The sequence below is a fragment of the Protomyctophum bolini genome, assembly GCF_963924005.1.
Source record: "Protomyctophum bolini genome assembly, chromosome: 13".
NCBI lineage: Eukaryota > Metazoa > Chordata > Actinopteri > Myctophiformes > Myctophidae > Protomyctophum > Protomyctophum bolini.
This window is the reverse complement of record NC_137874.1, coordinates 27906068-27929382: the sequence shown is the minus strand read 5'-3', so window position 1 is coordinate 27929382 and position 23315 is coordinate 27906068. Positions and strand designations below refer to the sequence as shown.

Here is a 23315-nt window from a genome sequence, read left to right as displayed (position 1 = left end):
CTTAAAGGGATAATTCACATTCAAACTCATTTTAACTTCTACTCAGGCACAAAAGAGCACTCCAGACAGTTTTTAACTTGCTTGATTCAGTATTTAGATATTTGAGATTAATGTTAACACACACACTCCCTATACAAAGCCATTGCAACTTCAAACTATTTTTAAATAATTGTTTGAAAAAAAAAAGAAAAGCTCCACAAGCATTAAGGACAATGGCCCGGTTTCCCAAAGGACACTTCTTACACCATGGTGCGCAATGATAGTCCACGGCCCAGCACGTTCACGTCTGGCCCATAAGAAATCCCAGAATGCACTGTTTCCAACCCGGAACAACACCTCATGCACTGGGTGAGAAGAAATCTGGTGACGTCTCTATTCATATATACTAAGGGTGGGGCATGCATTTCCGGTTGTCCAGAACCAGCACCAAAGCCTCTGCCCGGGCTCTGGACCTGATCACCCCTATATCTCCATATACTGTATGGATCTGGCCTGTTCTATGGCACCGCACTAAAAAAATAAATAAAAAAATATATAAAAAAAATAAAATGTAGATGGTTGTTTAAAGGTAACCTGCGGCTGAATTACAATGGCATCTATTCTGCCATATATATCGCTGTAGTGTCGGTCAGAAACCTCATATTTGAACTTTTTTAGTTTTCTTTTTACATTAACGTCCTACTTCATGATACAAATATCAGAAAAGCAGATCTACAGTACAAGCTAGAAATGTGATGTATGTATTTTGAGCTTGTAGATCTTCTACTTTAGCTGTTTTTGAATTTGAAACTGTTTTGGACATTGGAGGTTTCCACTCGACAGATGATATAATGTAAGTGTGTGTGTGGTGAAGATGGGTGTGGAGGAATTCTGCATCAGTCAGGTTGTTGAGGCAAACAGACTCTCAGACAACTGAATATTTCAAAGGTGGAGGACTGGAGGTTTAAAACATGAGGTCATAGGAGAAGTATGTACTGTACCTGTACATGATGCAGTGGTAGTATTTATTTCTCTAAAACAAGGATAGGACCATATTATGTATATACGGTTAGAGAGGCCTGCGTTGCAGTGCCAAGATAACAATAACTTGGCTGGCATACAGAAGCTTCGTGTAATAAAGATATTGTAAAGACATTTTCACAAGAAGAGAATAACAACATCCTGTCAAGATGGCTCACACAGCGTAGTATGCAAGACAGCAGAGTGAATCCAGGAGATTATTCCACACGGGCTACTAGGCAGAATGATAAGATTCAGAGTTCAAGGAGTCACATTTTGAAGGAGTAGGTTGCTATCTACGTGTGGTACGACCACCAGCAGCTACGCTGCCTCGCTACTGGAGTTTGAACAACGGACCAGACAAAAGTGCCAAATTATTCATGTCCTCTCTCGCTACTCTGTGCCTAATTGCTATTCCGTCTGTGTCTCGGCGCTAAACCTCAATCTCATGCACAGCACGGGATGAACACGTGACCTCACTCGCTCCCTGTGACAATCGCCCTGTGGCATTGCCACCTGGAGTTATGCTAAACAGACAGGCCAATTAACGCAGTGTGGCGCTCGGAGCGCCACGTGGCGCTCCAACGCGCGTGACTGCCCTTCACGCTGGATAGTCTATTTGCCGTTATGTCTCAGTTTGACTCGTGTTGTTATTTTGGAGAGAGAAGGTCAACGGCAACTAACCTTCATTGGTGCCAAGCTTTTAGTTCAACTTTATTGTCATGGGAATTATAACAAAATGAAATCTCTGCCTTAAAGCAACACAGCAGGACACACCATCACACAACATATTCTCAATATACAGTATGTAACTTACCAAGGCTTGTGGTCCATAGGGCAGAAGCCCATCTCCTGTATCCCCTGGACATGACGCTAGTATGTCACAGGGACAGGGACCAATCCAAACATTGACGCTTGACAAAGTGAGGAATTGGGTCACATCTTTATAGTCTTTAGTATGACAGCCGGGATCGAACCCCGGCCTCCCAATCTCAGTGCGGCGACACTCTAACCACAAGCCCACTGAGCTGGTTATATGCCTGGATTTCCCCAGGGGATCCATAAATGTCTATCTGTGTAGTATTTATCATTTTGCACCACCAGAACAGAAACGACGGCCTTAAAAGACCCTCCATCCAGTGAATACAAAGCATTTATTTAACTTGCATTGCACTTACATTGAATTCACGATGGGCAAATTAGTGGCTTAGCAAGAAGCAACTTGGGACAATGAAAACAAATATTACAGAAAATAAGCTACATGATTCACTATTTGCCCGTGAAATTGACTCTCAGTCTGTAGAGACATTCAAATGCTCTTGTATTCCTAAGCTGGGGGAAGGGGGAGGGCTAGTGGCTCAGGCAGTCGCTTGGGAAATGGAAAGTCCTTGGTTCGGACACATGCATGGACACATACAGTCTGCTCATGGTTGGTTATTATCTGCAGTAGTGGTTATAGATTCATTCATTCGACAATTTGTCGTAGGACAAAGTATAATTATATAGGGCTTACGTTGCTAAAAATTGATATTAGGAAACAGAACAAAAGTTAATTATGGGATGGCAAGCTCACCGTTGTCTGTTCTAAATGGTCTATAACAGCACTGCTGATTCAAAATAAGATTGGCGGAGCATTGTGGTTGATTGATTTGACTCAAAGTAAGTACAGAGGTACAGTTATACAATGACGCTGAAATGCATTTATGAGGCTTGTTTCCGTTGTGGTCCTGTGCATTCAATTCATCAAGACATGAAAAACTATACAAAAAATCATCAATGCTAGGAGCAGTAAAAGTATATTTACTATGTGATGTGAGTGTTTCTATTGGTGTATGGTAGTTATGTGGTGTGGGTATTTATAATAGGGCGGGTAGGAGGTAGTTATAGTTATGTCTATGTGGTGTGGGTATTTTTATTGTGATGTGGGTGTTTCTATCGGCGGGTGGTACTGTAGCTGTTGTTTATTGTTTTGTTTACGCGAATGGTTCCCTATTGTGCCGTGATTGATAGGTCAATCTTGCTCTCTCTCTCTCTCTCTCTCTCTCTCTCTCTCTCTCTCTCTCTCTCATGTTTGGAAAATAGCAATGCCAGGCACAAGAAATCAAGAAAAGGTTTAGTTTTTATGGTCTATAGTCCTTGAAAAGGCTTGAATCCTTTCCAGAAAGAAACCGAGCACTTGTATCCCCTTGGGTGATTTTAAAAGTTTACATTTGGGTAATGAATACAGAGGTCTGTAGCCGTATCAAGGTGTAATTTGTGTTTTTGCTTGTATTTTTTATTTTCGTTACTGTTTGGTGGAAACCAAGCTGTGAGCTGTTTTCAATGCATTTGTGTGACATTCTTATATGATTAAAGTAGGGCAATTACGAAAAAACAAACAAAATAAAGAAATAAATGAAATATGGCGATATGAAAAGAGACAACCCTCTCAATCAGACTCACCTGGTTGGTTAAAGGAAAAGTAGATATGGTGGTCTTGAGTTTGACCTTTCAAGGTCGATCAAGGTCAAAATTCATAATGTCAAATGAAAGACCATATAATAGAGCCGGTGTCCGAAATGTCATGCCACAGCATTTTTCTTTAAGCGCAATGCATGATGACACACTATCACAGGGATTGTGATACTTTTGGTCACATTTTTGTTAAATTATTCCAGATTTTTCAAAAATAGCTGATCTAATAGGCTCAAATGTCTCCTGCTCTGAGAATGTGTTGTATGCTTGTACAGCTTGTAGATCCGCTATTTTTGAATAGCTGAAACATGAAATGGCGCCTAAGCGTTTAAAACCTGTTCCTCGTTTTGCTGGGTATGCCCTGGCACCTCCGTTAGGTCCCCGGACCTCACTTTGAGAACCAGGGCATTATTCAATGAGTTTAGCCTACAGAGTTATACAAAGTTGTTTTCTAGGGGGGATAAAACAGTATACTATGCCCTTTTGAGTGGGTTCTTTCTGGGAGCCAGTCAGCCCATTGATACCACACTTCATGGGTCCCGAGCATATTTGTCATAATATCTGACCTGTGCAATTTTGTTTACAATGCTTAAAAGCATTTTTGCCTTCACCAAGCCAAGGCATGGGGAGAGACTGTTTTGCACCCTGTCCGGCCGTCCGTGTGTCTCTAAGCTACTTGGTTGCGTGCTGAAAATAGCCGATCTACAAGCTCACAACACATCGCAGCACGACCCGTTGTGAGTAGTTGTGACCTTGTAGATCTGCTATTTTCAGAGGTATTTTAGTTTTAGTCATGATAGCTTAGTTTTTGTTTTCGTCAGTGAAAAAAGGTAGTCGGACAAAAATGTTCGTCGTAGTCTTAGTCGACGAAATCAACACTATGCACCTTCAGTCATCAGCGCCCGAGACTCCTGGATGTTCTACATACAGTAGATGCTGTGTTCAGTTCAGGAGATGAGACCTGGAGGATGTGTAGCGACTTCACACCAGGATAAAGTGTACATTAGGTCAGGTCAAATAGCTGGAGGGAGAGAGAGACCTGCTGAATGACTGAGTGAGTGATAGTTTGTTCTCTGGATTGCGATGTAACACAGCTCTGTTTACATATCTTTATTCCAAATGAATTGTGCGCACGCACGCGCGCGTGCACACACACACACACACACACACACACACACACACACACACACACACACACACACACACGCGCGCACACACACAGCTTTCCATGCCTCCTTTTACACTTCAAGGCAAGGTGTGATACCTTACCACTGATCTGTCTCATCTCTCTCTTGCACTCTCTCTCTCTCTCTCTGTCTCTCTGTGTGTGCGCGTATGTGAGCTAGTGGAGAAAGCTCCGTGGCCAGTACAGAATTCATTCCATATGTTGATCTGACCCCATGCCAAAGCGCCAGCGCTCGCCCAGCAGTCTGCTGTTACCCAGGCGAATGTGTGCATGGCGAGGTTGCTTCTCGCCCTCAAGGCGTCTTACTGGTTAGAGCAGTTCAGTTACATCATAGTCTACTTCAGTGACATTTAAGCACAAAAACAAGGTCAGGACAAAAACAGACTAAACTCATGTCATATGTATATCTCTCTGCAGACCTACTGTACTCTCTCCTATCTCTTACATTATATATTTCTTCTCTCTCTCATTCTCTTTCCTGCCCCCCCCTCTCTCTTTCTCGCTCTCTCTCTCTCTCATTCCCTCTCTCTGTCATGTCTGATTGATTGATTGATTGATTGATTGATTGATTGATTGATTGATTGATTGAGCACTTTATTAACAGTTTGCAAACAAAAGCACAGAGCTACAGTTCCATACAAAATGATGCTAAAAGGATACAGCCAAGAAAGCACAGCTTGTTTCCATTGGGGTCCTGTGTATTAAATTCATCAAAAGTTAATCTCTCTCTAACCCCTTTCAATCTCCTGCTCCATCCTCCCCCCCCCCCTCTCTCATTCCATCTGTCATCTTTCTCTTCTCTTCTCTCTTGCTCCCTCCTTCCCCCCTCTCTCTTTCCCTTCTCTCTCCTGCCTTTTCTCTATATCTCTCTCTTTCACCTAACCCAGCTCTCTTTGCCTCCTCACCCCCCCCCCCCCTCTTGCTCCCCCCCCTCTTGCTCCCCCCCCCCCCCCCCCCCCTCTCTCTCTCTCTCTCTCTCTCCTCTTATATATTAGCGCTCAGATCAGCTGCAGTTGAAACATAGACCACGCTGTCCCCAGTGCGCGTCACGGTTTGCGCACGCAGCATCTCCAGCCTATGAGCGGTGGCTGTAGCACTAACACCATTCAGACTCCATACTATCATCGCACCGAGTAGTACAGCGATAGAGGCGCAATAAGACTAGACCCTATTAGCTTTAATATTCCTTCTTCCCGTATCCCGTTCAAAGCCCGTTTCTCTTCTTTCTTTTGCCTTTGGAATAACACTGTTTTTGTATTTTATTTTCACCATCATGCTGGACGATATTGAAGGTAGGAATGAAATGACGGTCGTTTGTTTTTGTATTCGACTTTCAGTTAACGAATGATTAAGACTGAATGCTGCTCCGTTATCACTTGAAAATCTGTTATTTTTTGGCTAGTAGCTGTAGCTGAAGTTATCCCCATATTTCTTTATGGCTTCTTCTGCATATTGTTCGACAATCACTATATAATTCTGTCATTGTTTGCCAATAAGATTATTTAGCCTATTGTTTTTGTAAGAAAAGCACGGGAATTGATTTGGAGTTTGGACGCAGGTGATAATTGAAATTTGACAATATTGTTGATTGTTGTGTAACTGCGGGTCTGCGTCTGTTAATTCATCAGTGATCTCATGCTTATATTTTGATAATTGGTTCATAGAGCGAATGAGTGAAATCTATAACCATCCGACACAATACATGTCCAAAAATAACTTATTTTTCAATATTTCATGGCAAGCTGTGGGCCTACGTGAATTGTATGATGATGTCATGCCCTTTGGTTGTGTACGTGCAATATTCTCCGCGCGTCTTGAATAATTTAGAAAGTTGCTTGATCTTGACAGACTAGGGGAGTAAACAATTATGTTAAGGTTATTGTGTGTTTTATTGGTTTAGTATAGTGTTGATGGATAACATATAGCCCATGCATGTCCTAATTAACTGTCATTGCCTACCTAACATAATAGGTGTTGCATGGAGAAGATTAATCTTTTGTCAAATATCGCCTATATGTTATATAAGGTATACTGATCAGCGGTATGCTTCATTTATCCAACTCAACTGCATCATTGGTTATGAAAGAAAAATTACAGGTAAAACATGAAAAAGACATGGATACTGGTGTTTACTGTTCACTCAACACACTGCATTGATCAGTGTCAGTCCATGCAGTTATGTTTCTGTCGATTAAGTTGACACTGAAATCACAGACAAGATCGATGCCATTCTGCCTTCAAACACCTGAAATGCTGTTAACATTTTAACTAGGATATCTGTAATAATAGACTTTAGGATATTGTCATTATTTATTGATGTATTATTCTGGTCAACCTGAAAGAATTAAAGACCGTAAGTCAAGTGTGTCATCATAGGACTGTCTATACTCTGTGGAATCTGTTTGATTAGCCATGGTTAATCAGCTCAACAACAGACTGTACATCAGACTATACAGACTAGTCTCACGCATGCACACACACACACACACACACACACACACACACACACACACACACACACACACACACACACACACACACACACACACACACACACACACACATGTACACGCACATGCTTATGCATGCATGCACACATGTACACACACACACACACACGTGCACACGCACACATGATGTACACACACATGCACACGTGCGCACTCACGCACACATGTACACTCACACGTGCACACACACACACACACACACACACACAGTGGCTCTCTGTCTCTCAGCTTGAAAAGGTCATTTGACCAGCGCTGACATGAGGGCTCTGCATGGTGTCTACATGTCCCATAATGCAGTCAGTGACTCAACCCTTTTCACCTTGTCCCTATCAGGGCCTATACTAGGGTATTTTTCAGTTTTCGCTCTACATACATTAAATATAGTTATATTATATATATACTTGTAGGTCGAGAGATTTCCACAGAAATCAAATCGGATGTTTTTTAAGTGGCTATATTCAAGGTCCCCCATGTTTGATCTGCCTTAAAGCTGCACACATACCCCCATTTGGTCATTGTTGTTGTCTCTAAGAGCCCGTAAACTCATCGCTTCAACTCTTGGGTCCATTTGGGTCAGATGGGTGTAGTGTAGTGTGGATTGTAGTAGGCCGTGATCCAGAAAAGGTCGATTGCCACTGGTTTAGTAAATGAGAGACGCTTGAGGCAGCACATGTTTGCATACATAATGAATAAACTATGTAATTAGCCCCAAACCGTCACCTCACTTAACGAGCAAATGAAATCTGTGGAGGTGAGCCAGAGGTAATTAGGATACGATAAAAAACACCTACCATTACTCACACCTAGAATCTTTCAAATCTTAAACGATTTTGAAATCTGGTAGCCTCACACACTACAGGATAGTCTTCTAAGATTCTCTTATCAGATCATCTTAAACATGCACACAAAATCGTTAAACGATAGTAGTAAACAATCCCATGTTAGTCAGGAGGGTTGTTTCCAACCCAAAATCACCCTGAATAGCTGTGTGAGTCCAGATTCATCTCCATCACGACCGTGATGTTCTTGGAAGTGTGACTGCTGTATACAGTACGTCATTGTATGGATTATGTAAGGTCGTTTTGCTGTGTGTGTGAGATGAGATGAAAGACTTATTTCATAACCAGACTGACATCAAAAGATGTTTGTTGTTTTTATTTTTAGTACACCACAGTGATGTCAGAGTTCATTTAACTGTGAAGAAGGTACAAATGCAACCAAAAGGACCCATGAACACTACACACTTCTGTTGTATTATTTAACAAGAAAATCCACTCAATCTTTTGTGAGGGAAACATTATCAAGACAACAGAGTTGAAGGAAACAATTTGTGCGTGCGTGCGTGCGTGCATGCGTGCATTCGTGTGTGCGTGCATGAGTGCATGAGTGCATGCGTGCATGCGTGCGTGCCTGTGTGCGGCTAACTCACGGGCATGGCAGAACCGCAGATGTAAATGTAGATCAATGTGTGGTCTGTGGTGTTGAACGGAGGAACTAGGATAGAAGGAGGAACATCTTAGTGCGATTGTGTTTCAACACACGTAACATTTAACATTAAAAAAAGTGCAACTTCCTACCGTAGCTCCTCCATAAAAGAGCACCTGGACCTCGTAGACAAGTCTTCTAGTTTGTCAAATGAAATCACCCCCTACTGTTTTACTGCTGGCTAGTATTGATTATTTCTTGTATATTGTATGTATGTCTTGATGAGATGAATGCACAGCCTAGGACCACAATGGAAACAAGACCTTGTGGCTTTTTGGGTTATCCTTAATAGCATTATTGTATAACTGTACTGAACCTCCTGTATCCAATCCGCTAACCTAGCAGGGAGTGGGATTGAACGGAGTCGGGTCGTGCATTACATGCATGGGGATATATTTCTGAAACAGCCTATGATGAATTCAGCTTTTGGTAGTAGAGGGACGGCAGTGATGTGCGTTTCAAAGCGTTTCTCCTCAGTCTCTGGCTCATATCTTTGTCCTTCCCCTCGCCTCTCTCCTCCTCTTCCTCATTCATGAGGATGCCGAGGGCGGGCCAATCTGTGGGCCTCCGCCAGACACGACCGACACAGCCAAAATATTGTCGTATCTCAAACTCTCCATATTTAAACTTTGTATGACTATTTTAACATATAACGTTAATTAGTAATGCCTTTCTACTGCACAAAAGTAATAAATAGGAGATCTTCAAGCTCACAACTCATTGCCTCTGCTGTCTTATTATATCTGCAGAATTGTGCTATGAAATGAAATATCTGTGTCTGTGTATTTGTGTGTGTGGAATCAATAAATACATCTACGAGAGTCTACATTTTAGGCTAGTTATGGATCCATTTGGTTGTATTTGTACACTCTCAGGTAGCCCATTCTCCACCATCGCATCGCACCTCACGCACAGCTGTCGGTTGTAGTGTTGACATAGGATTGGCAGGTATAACGAAGTCGCGCGGTAGCTTGCGCAGGGGTCCGCGGGTACAGCGAGGGTCCCCACAGAGTTCGGCACGGGGGTCCGCGGTCGTATGCGTGGGGGTCAAATGTGTAACTGTCTGTTACCCATTAAATCCTGCGTCTACTCATGCAGGTCTGCTCACAGTAGGCCACTGTTTAGCTGCACTCCACAGTTTGGTCTATAGCAGGGTTCCCCAATTAGCGGCCCGCAGAGCGCCCCCTTGTGGCCCACGGAAGAATTTCTTTTTTTTAGGGGGGGGTCCTAGATATAAATGGCATTACATTGGGGTCAGTAGCCTCTGCATGTCAAACTGGGGGTCCTTTTCAAATGGGGTCTTGCCCTGAACATTAACATTGTTGTTGGCTGCAATGCTGTCCCATTGGCTTAGAAGTCACCTAGAGACGATGCAGCCAGAGAGCACCAGAGATCGAATATTGACCAGCTGTGCTTACACAGCAGCTGGTAAAAAGGAACTGTGAACATATAAGGTTTCCACCCGACAGCAACAATGTATACTTTCTCATAACCATAACACGTCACACTCTCTCTCTCTCTCTCTCTCTCTCTCTCTCTCTCTCTCTCTCTCTCTCTCTCTCTCTCTCTCTCTCTCTCTCTCTCTCTCTCTCTCTCTCTCTCTCTCTTTCTTTCTCTCTCTGTAGTGAATGGGACAGCAGTCAGTCAGACGTCATCTACCCCTCATTCGGGGAAGTCACCCAGCCCTTCTCCAATCAGTCCGGAGAGCCTCAGTCGACGCAAGGTATGATGCACGTCTGAAATACTTATTCATGCATTTCCACATGAACAGAAGTATGATAATGCCTTGCACAAAAGACATTTAAACACTGCCAATGCTGCAATGCAGTCAGACAACAGGAAAACAGCCTGTTGCAAAGTGCCTAGACCCCAGAACATTGTTACATACAGTTGACGGGTCAGACACAGCAGACATCAATCATGGATAAATGAAACAATATGTCCTACTTCTATAACAGCTGATACTGAGCAGTACCTTACCAACTGTGTGGCCCTCCTTTTGGAGAGGCCGGCCATTAGTAAGCGGCAGCCCCTTGCAACCAACCAACTCGCAATCTCGCAAGCAACACGTGCCCTAGGGCAAGCCACCAAAGATAAAAACTAAAACTTTGCATCAGTAGCCTAGCTGTGAGATGCACAAACACAAACACACAACATTTTATAACCTAAACCTTCTATGTTCTCAGGATATGGACATGCCCGTGACCGAGCATAGGCTGACCTCATCTTAAAGTCCCCCCCCCCTAGAACAATATGGAGAAAACTACAAATCCTTTAGTGTCTCAGAAGGGGGAGGAGGGGTCTAACCTCTGACCTGACACACCGCCGCTGCTCCTTTTCTGGAAATGGCAGGCTCATGTTAGGATCCTCAAATTTGTACCTGTTTCTTTTTTTGTTTAGTTTTTTAGTCTCTGTCCCTTTTACCCCTTCATAACATGCATAATGCTTACGGAGTTCTTTGCATTGTATTACCCTGACTGTTAATTAAACTCTGAGAGTGTATGCGTTGAGTGGTGAGTGATACGTTGCAAACAATGTAAACAAAGAAGTGAACGTGGTCTCCGTGGTAAGTGTGCGGCGCTTTATGGAGGATCGGTGACCGTTAGTTTCTCCAGAGGTATACACAACACCCTCTGCGAAGGTGCGCCGACTCATTTTTGTCGTTTTGGCCTCACTACGACACGTCATTCAACGCGCAAACCACACATTGAACGTTACAGGTCAATGTTGTTCCCTTTTGTACACTCTCAGAGTTTTTTTTTTCTTTATATTTTCATCCCACGATTTTGCAACCCATTTTTTCCACCCAGTGTCAATTATCTAATGTAATCCCAGGCGCTAGACTCTCTCTGCCAACCTGGGGAGAGCAAAGGACTGACCTCATGCTTCCTTCTATGCATGAGGAGTCCAAGCCTCTGGATTTAACATACAGTAGTAGCTGCCTTCGGTAGCGAGGCAGTGAGTGATGTCATTATGAGGCGCCATCATTATAATGAAATGATAATGAAACGTCTCTCATTATTCACTTTAAATAGAAGATAGTTCTTCAAGATCTATCTTGCTATCTTGTCGAAAACTGTGCGCATTACTGCGAAAACACAGCATTTATTGGCATTTTAAATTATTGTTATTCATTCACAGTAATACGGTAACAATTTGAAAATATATTTATATTGATAATGTTGATAAATTACATTAAAAACCCGATGATGTAATCTATGATTATTATTGATTGAAAAGAGGGTCATGTTTTGTATTAGCCAATTCCCCCATTTTATTTTACGTGACGGGTCCAAAAAATGAGGTCCCACTCAAATTTGTATTTCTCCTTTTATTTAAGTCAGGAAGTCCCATTGAGTTGAGAAGATGTGAAGGTGTGTTTTTAACATTGTTTTTTCATGTTGGGAGAGGAGGACACCTTAATGCTGTTCACTGTAGAGAGGATTAACACACACACACACACACACACACACACACACACACACACTCTGCACTGGTTGTCCAAGAAGGAGCATGCAACTCAAAGGAAAACATGAGGGGGGTGTGTGTGTGTGTGTGTGTGTGTGTGTGTGGGGGGGGGGGGGGGGTAGTTGTAGTTTTATTTATTTATTTATTTTTGGGTCATGATTTTAACATAACATTAATCATACTGTACGTACAATAGATATCTATTGGCCAAACATCCAAAGCTTATTTTGAGTTATGGAGGATTTATGCCTGATTAATACTTTATTTCTGAGCCGATGTTATGCACCAATTAGCAGATGTACATGTTCACAACTCTGTTGCATAGTGACACATTGTGGTCTTGTAGATCGTCTGTTTTGGCAATCTGTGAGGCATGTGATTAATCGTTAAAAACAAATAAAAAAACAAATCCCTCAGTCACAAGTATAGTAAAATCAACGTGTGTGTGTGTGTGTGTGTGTGTGTGGTGTGTGTGTGTGTGTGTGTGTGTGTGTGTGTGTGCGCGTGCCAGTGTTGATTTCGTTGACGTGTGTGTGTGTGTGTGTGTGTGTGTGTGTGTGTGTGTGCGCGCGTGCGTGCCAGTGTTGATTTCGTTGACTAACTAATAATGCAGTCAGGGCTACGAAAACACGCACAGAAGAAGCGTCTAGGCCACTTGAGCATACAGTCGACTCACACGGCTATTTGAAAATAGCCGGTCTACAAGCTGTGTGAGCTTTGTGGATCTGCTTTTTTTTATCTTAATTAGGTGGAATGTTTTTGAAACATTTTAAATACACGAATCTTGTATGGCGGCGGTCTGGCACAAAATAATTTCGGATGGGGGCGTCTCCGTGGATTAATTTGGGGGTCCGAGCCCTTGACATGAAATGTCAATATACAAGTCCCAATATACAGTAAGCAAATACACTTTAGAATCAAGCCCAAAAGCACAACCCGCAACTACTGTACCAATAACATTGGTATTATTTGCAAGCGACTTTACATAAAAACAAGCCCAAAGTGGCTTATAATAACTAAGCAGACTACTCTGTAGTGTGGAAATGGGTCACGCTTTGAGAAGGTGGCTCATTTGAATGTGCAAAGGGAAAAAGGCAGAGACACATGCACCTCCCTCTCTCTCTCTCTCGCTCTCTCTCTCTCAGTCTAAATGAATGTAGAGCAGGCCATTAGATTCAAGTTGAGACTTCCTCTGAACAGAAAGGGATGCTAAAGGACGACGTCACCCATTTTCAACCTATCTTCATATAATTGCTCCTCACTAATGCTCATGCTAATGCTTTAAAAGGGGTTAAAACAATGTCTACTCTGTGTTTCATAGGAGAGCTGTGGACACTTCAGAAACCAGTGACATCATCAATAGGCTTTTTCAGATTTCAGATGTTAATACAAAAATCTAACGTGAGAACAATGACTTCCATTATAGCATTCTAACTTTTCCAGGAATAGTAAGCCTGCAGTTTCTATTAGTTTGTATTTCCCATCGATGATGTCACTGGTAGGCAGGTTTCTGAACTGTCCACAGCCCTCCTCTGAGACACAGACTCGGTAGACAATTGTTTTTACCATAATTATAATGAGCATTAGTGAGGAGGACCAATTATATGAAGATAGGTTGAAAATGGGTGAACTGGTCCTTTAGGGGTGAACCTTATGCTTAGTTACTAGACAAACGGTCTCTCCCACTGACTAAGCTACGGCCGCTTCTGAGTAGAGTGGATACAAGTAACACTGACCATCTGACTCTTTATATCTCGCACTATTTGAGAGCTCGCTGCTGTAGAAGTTTAACTCAAACTGCCTAGGTATTGAATTCAAGGGAGCGTGTTTCTACCGTGTTAGATGACTCATGGCTCTGTGTTTTTGGTGTGTACACATTTGCCGTGTGTGTACTAACTTACTAAGCTTGCAGTTAGTGCATGGCAGGCCCGCGACAGCTAAGGGCCGGGAGAAGCCACATGTCCCACATTATCTCCCCTCCACATTCCTCCAGGCTTTACCCCACGGGCTGTCAGCCATCCCCCCCTATGCGTTCCTTCTTCTATCTTTCCTTCTCAGTGATACTGCCCTTGCTCTCCCCTCCCTCTCTTCCTTCATTTCGCCGTTTCATGTGTCCTCTCACTCAGTCTCCCTCCCCTCCTCACTGAAACTCGCTCCCCTACTGCCTAATCTATCGCTGCAGTCAATGCAGAAAACCCTGTATCTCCCCATATTTAAACTTATTTTCCTTTTCCTATAAATGAATGCCCTACTTTATCATGCTGCTGCTACGTGTCACACAAAAGCAGCCAAATGAAGCAGATGAACAAGCTCACGACATGTCTCGTCACGTAGACCTGCAAACAATTTTCGAAGTGAAACTGCACTGCACTATGTAACTTTCCTTTTCTACCCCGGATTTGAACCCTGTGAAAGTGCTGGAATGGTAAATGGTGCATTTATATAGCGCCTTGTATCCAAGGCGCTTTACATATAGATTGTGCATTACATTCACCCATTCACACACACATTCATACACCGATGGCGGCGGAAACCATCCAAGGCACCAACCTGCACATCAGCGTTCAGTGTCTTGCTCAAGGACACTTCGACACTAACTCTGGGGGAGCCCGGGTTCGAGTTGGCAACCTTGCGGTTACCATCCAGCTACTATACCCCTGAGCCACCGCCACCCCAGAATATTTACCATTTACCATTTACATAGCGCCTGATGGAGGGGAAAGGAACTGGTTGGAATAACGTGTCCCTTCCACGCGCTACGTCCAACCAGGGAAACTCCCCACTGTCAGGTGTAAAGGAGCAACTTGGACACTCAGGCATGAAGGAAGCATGAGTTCAAGTCCGTTGCTCTCCCCAGGTTGGCGGAGGGTGTGTAGAGCCCAGGATCACATTAGATAATTGACACAGGGGTGAAAAATGGGTTACAAAATCGTGGGATAAAAATGATAAGGGAGAGAATATTTACCATTGAGGGGCGCCCTGCGTCTGAAATGGTTGAGAAATTAGTTACCCTCTATCCCTCTACTGTACTGTAATGTACTGTCACTGTACTGTACTAGCACACCCGAAATCATCATATATACAGTTAATATGTGCGTGTGTGTTAGGTTGCGCACAGGTGGTGAAAAACAACCATACTGTTTTCGTGCTCAGACGCACCCACCCAGCCAAGTTTAAACATTTTGGACATACAAGGTTTCCAGTGGAAAGTGAAGGGTCTACTGTATAGAAGGGTATTAAGCCTGGCTGGGAGGATTTACTCTGCGTTTTGTGCTCCTATAGAATAGTGCTAAGCTTCTTTTGGGAAGTCGGTGGTTCAGACCTGGATGCTCACTCACTACATTGTTGTTGTTTGTTCTCGTTTCTGTTTGATCTCATTCCCTGGTTCTTTTTTTGTAATGCTTGCTTCTTTCTGCCCCTTCTGGAGTAGACATGAATGCATGACAACCCAGGCGTGTACGCAAACATACACTCGCTCGCACACATAGACACACAAACAGAAGTACTGCAATCGTTCACACGACATCCGTATTACTTGGTTTTGTTGTATTGCAAAATGCAAATGACACAGCAGCATATTATGTACCACGTGCACAAATACACACACACTAGCACAAACACACACACACACACACACACACACACACACACACACAGACAACTGAAAATAGGACAGCAGATTGTAGAGAGTAAAGAATTCTGTTTTCTAGTACACAGCGTCTGCAGTTGTATTCTATCTTTCTCTAAATGTGTCTGTGTCTGTGAAATGAACAGAAATATACATACAGTAAATGTGAGCAAACAGCCAGTGAAACTTCCAACAATAACACAATTGTGTTACACAAGTGGTCCCAGAGATGTTATTTTCCTATAAAAAATGGGTCCTTGAATTGAGAATCCCTGATCTCTGGTCCAAACGTTGACGTGTCACGTCACCTCACGGGGAGTGGAACTCACATTAAGGTCACTTTGAGACTTCTTCCATGCAGCCACTGAAGTGAAGTAGGTCACTGTCACCATGCAGGCCATCATCCATCACAGCAGGCCTTCCTCCTCCACACGTTAGCCACGCTCAGCTATCCACATGGAACGACTAGTTAGAACCACTTATACTACTTATGCTACTTTGTCTTGTGTCTATTTCAAAAACTATATGCGTGTTTGTGAATGGGCTATAGAATATTGTTTATATAATTATTTATTAAAAGCCAATAATTTTCTACCCCCTTTTTCTCCCAATTTAGTTGCTATGCCAATTTATCCCTCCCCACTCAACATGTCTGTGTTGTTATCACTGCTGTTGTATCCTACTGGCTCACCTGCCAGTGAGGAGCCTCCACCAGGAGGACGTATAACCTTCTCCTCCTGCCCAACACTCCCCGCTGTCAGGTGCCGCCCCCCCAGCCCGTATAGGAGTACATGCAATGGCAATTATCACCCCTGTCAGGCCTCCCTCCCTCGCCCCGAAAGCTGGCCAATTGATGCCCGACAAAGCCGGGTGCACCACAGTGGATCAGAACCCACAACCTCCATGGTGGTGGGCAGAAACGTTACCACAGTGGATCAGAACCCACAACCTCCATGGTGGTGGGCAGAAACGTTACCACAGTGGATCGGAACCCACAACCTCCATGGTGGTGGGCAGAAACGTTACCACAGTGGATCAGAACCCACAACCTTCCATGGTGGTGGGCAGAAACGTTACCACTGTGGATCAGAACCCACAACCTCCATGGTGGTGGGCAGAAACGTTACCACAGTGGATCAGAACCCACAACCTCCATGGTGGTGGGCAGAAACGTTACCACAGTGGATCAGAACCCACAACCTCCATGGTGGTGGGCAGAAACGTGACCACAGTGGATCAGAACCCACAACCTCCATGGTGGTGGGCAGAAACGTTACCACAGTGGATCAGAACCCACAACCTCCATGGTGGTGGGCAGAAACGTTACCACAGTGGATCAGAACCCACAACCTCCATGGTGGTGGGCAGAAACGTTACCACAGTGGATCAGAACCCACAACCTCCATGGTGGTGGGCAGAAACGTTACCACAGTGGATCAGAACCCACAACCTCCATGGTGGTGGGCAGAAACGTTACCACAGTGGATCAGAACCCACAACCTCCATGGTGGTGGGCAGAAACGTTACCACAGTGGATCAGAACCCACAACCTCCATGGTGGTGGGCAGAAACGTTACCACAGTGGATCAGAACCCACAACCTCCATGGTGGTGGGCAGAAACGTTACCACAGTGGATCAGAACCCACAACCTCCATGGTGGTGGGCAGAAACGTTACCACAGTGGATCAGAACCCACAACCTCCATGGTGGTGGGCAGAAACGTGACCACCCTCTTATCTCCATTAATTTATCTCCATTAACATCAAAAGTAGCAGATAGATCAGCTCTAAACACGTTGCTTTTGCTCATTTTGAATGTGAATCCTGAAAAGTAACAATTTGAACAACCAACAGTGACGACATGTTCTCATATTGTACTGTACATACAGTAATACAGTACAGTGTCTACAGTGACCCAGTTTCTGTTACACTTAACGAGAAGCCTAAAAGGCTGATCCAGTATCCATTATGTCTAGCCTTCCCCTCCATTCACACACACACATGCACGCACGCACACACACACCCACGCACGCGCAAGAAAAAACACATACCATAGGTAAAATATGCACTTAATGTAACACCTTTCACAATCAAACAAACAAACAAGCAGTAACTACACATAATCCCATTTGAGTTTGTTCTTTAGTTTTTTTGGGAGGAGAGGAGGATTGTGAATGCACAGAAAAGTGATTGTGAAAGACAGAAAAGTGTGTGTGTGTGTGTGTGTGTGTGTGTGTGTGTGTGTGTGTGTGTGTGTGTGTGTGTGTGTGTGTGTGCGTGTGTGTGCACGCGTGTGTGTGCACGCGTGTGTGTGCACGCGTGCACTTGTGCGTGCGCAGATCTGCTATTTTTTATTTTTGGAATAGCCAAAGTATAAACTGTGTTTTAGCTCAAATCTAAAATGACACAGATGCGTTCCTGGTCTTAATGGTTACATTTTGGGATCTCTGTTTTTAGGAGCCAGACAAGCATGTTTGCGTGAGGGTGAACCAATACAAAAGTATCTATAGTTTTATTGTGTTTAGGATCAATCACTGTTGAGAATAGTACAGGGAGCTTAAGTACCCATTGTGCATTCCAGAAAATTGCACGTTAATGTGCAAAACAATACACAGATTAATCAGTTATATTAAGTGTCATGTCCATGGTCCGTTGAATTGCATGCTCCTCTTGTTCATTCTGTAATTTATGTTGGGTGATTCATAATATCAATGTGTGTGCGTGCATGCAACTTGTGCGTGCGTGCGTACGTGTGTATGAAAGTGAGAGAGAACTAAAAATGTGTGTGAATATTGTTTCATTAATTTAATCTGTGTATGTTGTATGAAGCATGCATTATTTGGACATTCCGATCATGTACATTTTTCTCGTTCCCTTGTGTTTATTCATGTCAGTGGAATGGTTGTTGTGCGGTTGGTTTTGCTTGCTGTTAACACCAGCCAATAAGCATGGCAGCACTTCGCAGGAAAACACTGGCCATGCCAGTGCGATCTCATTACTAAGAACTCTGCCTTGCCAAACGAAACAATAACCAACCAATAACCCTGCAGATGTGAAAACACGCTGTATGTACTGTACATCGACCCATCGCTGTAACCGATGCGTCGCATGTGAAGCGTGCATGCACAAGTGCAGTGGGCATTTCATGGTTCGTATTTAAAATATAGGCATATACAGCATCCAGGTATTGTGAGAATGCATGTTTCAGTCATGTTTTATTCTCTGAAACGGTAACCGGAACGCTCGCCCCAAGACACAGTCGCTGCCATTTGTTTCCCTGTGGGCCGCTCGTCTCCAGCGGTTCTTGTGTTCTACTTTTACTGAGGTTACGTTTACGAATAAGGTTATGTTTAGGCACAGTTTTACTGAGGTTATGTTTAGGATTAAGGTTAGCATAAGGCCTATAGTTTTACTGAGGTTACGTTTACGAATAAGGTTATGTTTAGGCACAGTTTTACTGAGGTTATGTTTAGGATTAAGGTTAGGTTAAGGACGCCACATTTGACCCGTGGCGAACGTGTTTTTGGCCGAGCGTTCTTGTATTCTCCCAAACCACCACCACCACAACGAAATATCATGTATTATAGGTTACAGTATATGATGTGATGCTGCCTCCTCTTTTAGGCTTGTTTTTTGTTTTGTTTTGTTTTTGTCTTGATGAATGTACCATCTTGTGTTGGCAGAATATGTCTTCATTAAATTAATTGTCATTCATTTTCATTCTTTTGTGTGTATTTTTGTTACGTTGTTCATTCATTGTTTCAGTGTGTGTTCATTGATCCTCATCGAACGTCATCTCCTGTTTGTGTGTGTGTGTGTGTGTGTGTGTGTGTGTGTGTGTGTGTGTGTGTGTGTGTGTGTGTGCGTGTGTGCATGCGTGTTATTAACTACGCTTGTACAGTAGAATTTGAGTGGTTGTTTTATGGATAAACGGTTTTAAACAGTTTTAGAGTTCTTTATACTCTCAAATATCATCATGTATGTGTTTTGAGCTTGTATACTTTAGGGTTAGGTTAAAATTGACAAAAAGGGTAATAAGAATAGCATTTATAAAACTGCTGTCCTCACGTATTATAGTATTAGTAACCCCAACGTTCTTTTTTATTATTATTTTTTTTAGATCATATCCCTTATGTACATGAAACCAGATGGTGAACAAGTGATAATTACTGTCCACAAAACATTGCTACCAGTCTCTACAAGTAAGGGTGAATGCCTCTTCAAAACATAATTTTGTAAGCATAGCTAGTCTGACTCACTACTCGCTCAGTGAGTGTCATATCTTCCAATTTAGTTGTTCATTTATAACCGTATATATTTATTCCTTCAGGGTTGGTTTTCTAAGCTCTGTAAAATTGCTGATGAGCTATTTCAGCGGTGTCGTACAACATAGTGTTTCAGACGCTCACAGTTACCCATTTTGACACTTATTATTTCAATCAAATGTTGCTCTCCTAGCTAAGTGCCTTGCTCTTGTCTGACTGGGGCTTTGAACTGGGAACCTTTCGGTCACAACAAAGAACAAGCTGAATCCTCTCTCTCTCTCTCTCTCTCTCTCTCTCTCTCTCTCTCTCTCTCTCTCTCTCTCTCTCTAACCTTTAGGCCCAAGGGTCCCCAGAAAAACGTACCTAATAGCATCAAAATAATTTTAGCCACTTTATCCATATTTCAGTAATAAAAAATGGCACATATACAAGCTCATAGCCCACAAAAGATTTTCAGATGGGGGTTTCATCTGCCCTCTTTCCTGTGAAGTCAAGAAGCTTCACTCAAGCACATTCATTCATATTCTTAGCAGCCTGACACAGACACCGCTTCTGTTCTCAATTGCGTTTCACTTGTACTTTATTGGGATAGTCCAAGCCACCGCCATCATCCTAGTTCTTATTTTCCCCTGAGGGGTCTGTCATCACGTTCCTGTGATTCCCCAGGATCCCTAGTCGATGAAGAAACAATGGGAGAATTAGTGTCACGACTGTCCCAGTAACTATCCCCACTGGCAGTCACTGTGGAGCAGGGAGACAGAATCCTCCACACAGATGAGATGAGACAGTTTTGATGGATTCTGTTCCTTGTTCCACATTGCCAGTTCTCCATGTGCTACTGCGCTCTCTTACGCTGCCAACCCTCACTGTCGTTCCGTGGTGGAGGGTGCCCACCACATGCCTCTTCTGATAGATGCACACAGACCTCGATGTGGTACCGTGGAGGGTGTCTCTTCTGATAGAAACACACAGAGTCACCGACTGTTTCTCCTCACCTGATGGTGGAGGAGTTACTGCAATGTAGAAATACTTTGTGTGTGTGAAAGTGAAAGTCCGGAATTCAAAATTTACTTGAGTAAATGTACAAAAGGATCGTTATCAAGTAGAAAGTAGTCATTATGCAGAATGTCCTTTTTTTCAAGTTTTCAAAAGTATAAGAATCCTTCGATAGCATAAATAGCAGCTCTACTAGGTCACAATGCGACACATTGTAACTATCTTCTCCTACCAAGACATACTGTACATACACGAGGGCTCTCACACCATCCCGGACCTTTCTTCATCTGTTACTGAGCTCAGTGAGCTGCGCCCCAGACCAACTGAGAGAAGTATTAGCAGCTCAACGAGCAGCGTTGTGCGTGCGTGCATGCGTGCCTCAAAATGCATATATCAATAATAGGCTATAATCTATCTTCGAACAGGTAGACAAGAATCAGAAGCCATAACAAGTAGCGAATCATGACCATGTTTGTGCCACCTCCAGCTGTGTGAAGGAGGTTAACAGCAGTGTAATTATTACACAACAGCCTGGAACAGAAGCCAGAGAGAGAAGAGAAGGGAACAATAATACAGCGTCATAGTGGTGAGGTGTTACACAACACAGTGATATAAGCTGTTACTCAATTAGAGTCTTCATGATGCGCTCCTGTAACTGTTAATCTTCTGACACCTCGTAGCCTAAGAAATACTGCCTGGGACGCATACCATTTTCGGGTTTCTGTTACAGTCAGGAGCGGATGATAACTTACGTCATGTTGTAGTCGCTGGTTTGTAGTCATCAGGCTGGAACCCAAACTGGAACCCCAATTAATTACCCGGATCAATTAAGGCCATCGTCATTTTAGGGCCTACCCAATAAAAGCCTTGATGCGGCGTATGAATCCGTTTCTTCAAGTAGGCCTACCGGTACTTCTTCGAATAGTTCGTTTGGTATATCCATATTTTATTCCAACTCGTATAGCGACTGGCGAGACTCAAAACAAACGGGGGACGCTGAAAAACTGGAAGCACCTTACCAGGAAACCAGATGTTTTGTTTATTTTGTTTGTTTTTATCATCCAGTCTAGACCACGCCTTGACCGGATCACGTGGGCCATTTTGGAACGAACGCCAGGCTTTCCTCTGAGGCGGAAAGTCTGGTGATGTTAGGTTAACATAAATCTAGCATGGCCCTCAGCACTTGGACTGCATGGGCATTGGCACATGGTGAAAGAAGAACTACTATAATTGTACTCAGTAGTCCATGCAGTCAGAGGGCATGGTCTAATAACAGTAATACAGTGCAAAATGTCAATCTGAGAGAGAAACAGAGGGGCATCTTATATGTTTTCACATTAACACAATTTCATCAACACAGTTTCTGTCTGGCGTGTTAGTGCTGCGACCCGGAGGCTGCACATCCACTGTGACTCATGCAGTCTGACCTTTTATTTATTTATTTCATTTCCTCTCTCTCTCTCTCTCTCTCACCCTGTGTGCCGCCTCCTCTGCACCTGTTAGAGACCAGGTCATGAGCAGATGGCGGTGATGATGAAACCCACCTGAACTCATTTGCATTTTATTTATGTATTTATTGAATCTTTTGCTTTTTACCCCTTTAAGGGCCTTTCCCCCACCCCTCTCCCATTTGTTTATATTGTGTTTAGGATCCAAGATGGCCGCAGCACCAAGAGGGGGTGGGGCGGAGGTGAGCGGGCGGGGTCGACATATGCCCTTACTGGGCTGCATTCAAGACACCAGACTTGTGTCTGAACACAGCTTTGATGGATGTGTTCTGCCCCATCCCCCCATCAAACAAAATGTTTGGTCAAACCATATAGGCTTCCATTGGAAATGCATTGGAGCGGCCATTAAACACAAACACAAGACAGACAGGTGTCTTGAATGTGTGAACGCAGCGCATGCAGTAAGGGCATATGTCAACCCCACCCGCTCACCTCCGTCCCACCCCCTCCTGGTGCTGCGGCCATCTTGGATTGGCTATTTTTAGTACTTCAATTGTTTTTTTTTTTATTCATAGATTTAGATTTCTTTCTTTTTTAATCATACAATTATATTCATTAAAAAAAAGGTCAGATATATGTTTTTTATTTTTAAATGTAGGAAAAGAAAATGGGATTTTTACTCGAGTTGTGGTCTGTTACCCACAAATGGGTGCCGAGCCACTGTTTGGGATCCGGTGAACAGGTGGCAGCCAGTGCATGCCCTGGCTGCCACACAACACACTGCTGCCAAACCAGGCTGATGGATTACTTGCCAACCTGGCCAGACAGGCAGCAGCGTAGCGCTGGGTGCTACACCTCTCTGGCCGTGTGTCTCTT

At 43.4% G+C, this 23315-nt stretch overlaps 1 protein-coding gene across 1 annotated transcript in view; it reads left to right on the top strand.

Moving 5' to 3' along the window:
* dclk1a (doublecortin-like kinase 1a) overlaps positions 1 to 23315 on the top strand; it is a gene marked incomplete at its 5' end in the record, with an annotated part of 89322 nt that overhangs the window by 48527 nt on the left and 17480 nt on the right. Inside the window, one exon of the mRNA XM_080780046.1 lies at positions 10260 to 10357. Coding sequence (XP_080636172.1) covers positions 10260 to 10357 — 98 coding nt within the window. The remainder of the gene's footprint in view (positions 1 to 10259; positions 10358 to 23315) is intronic.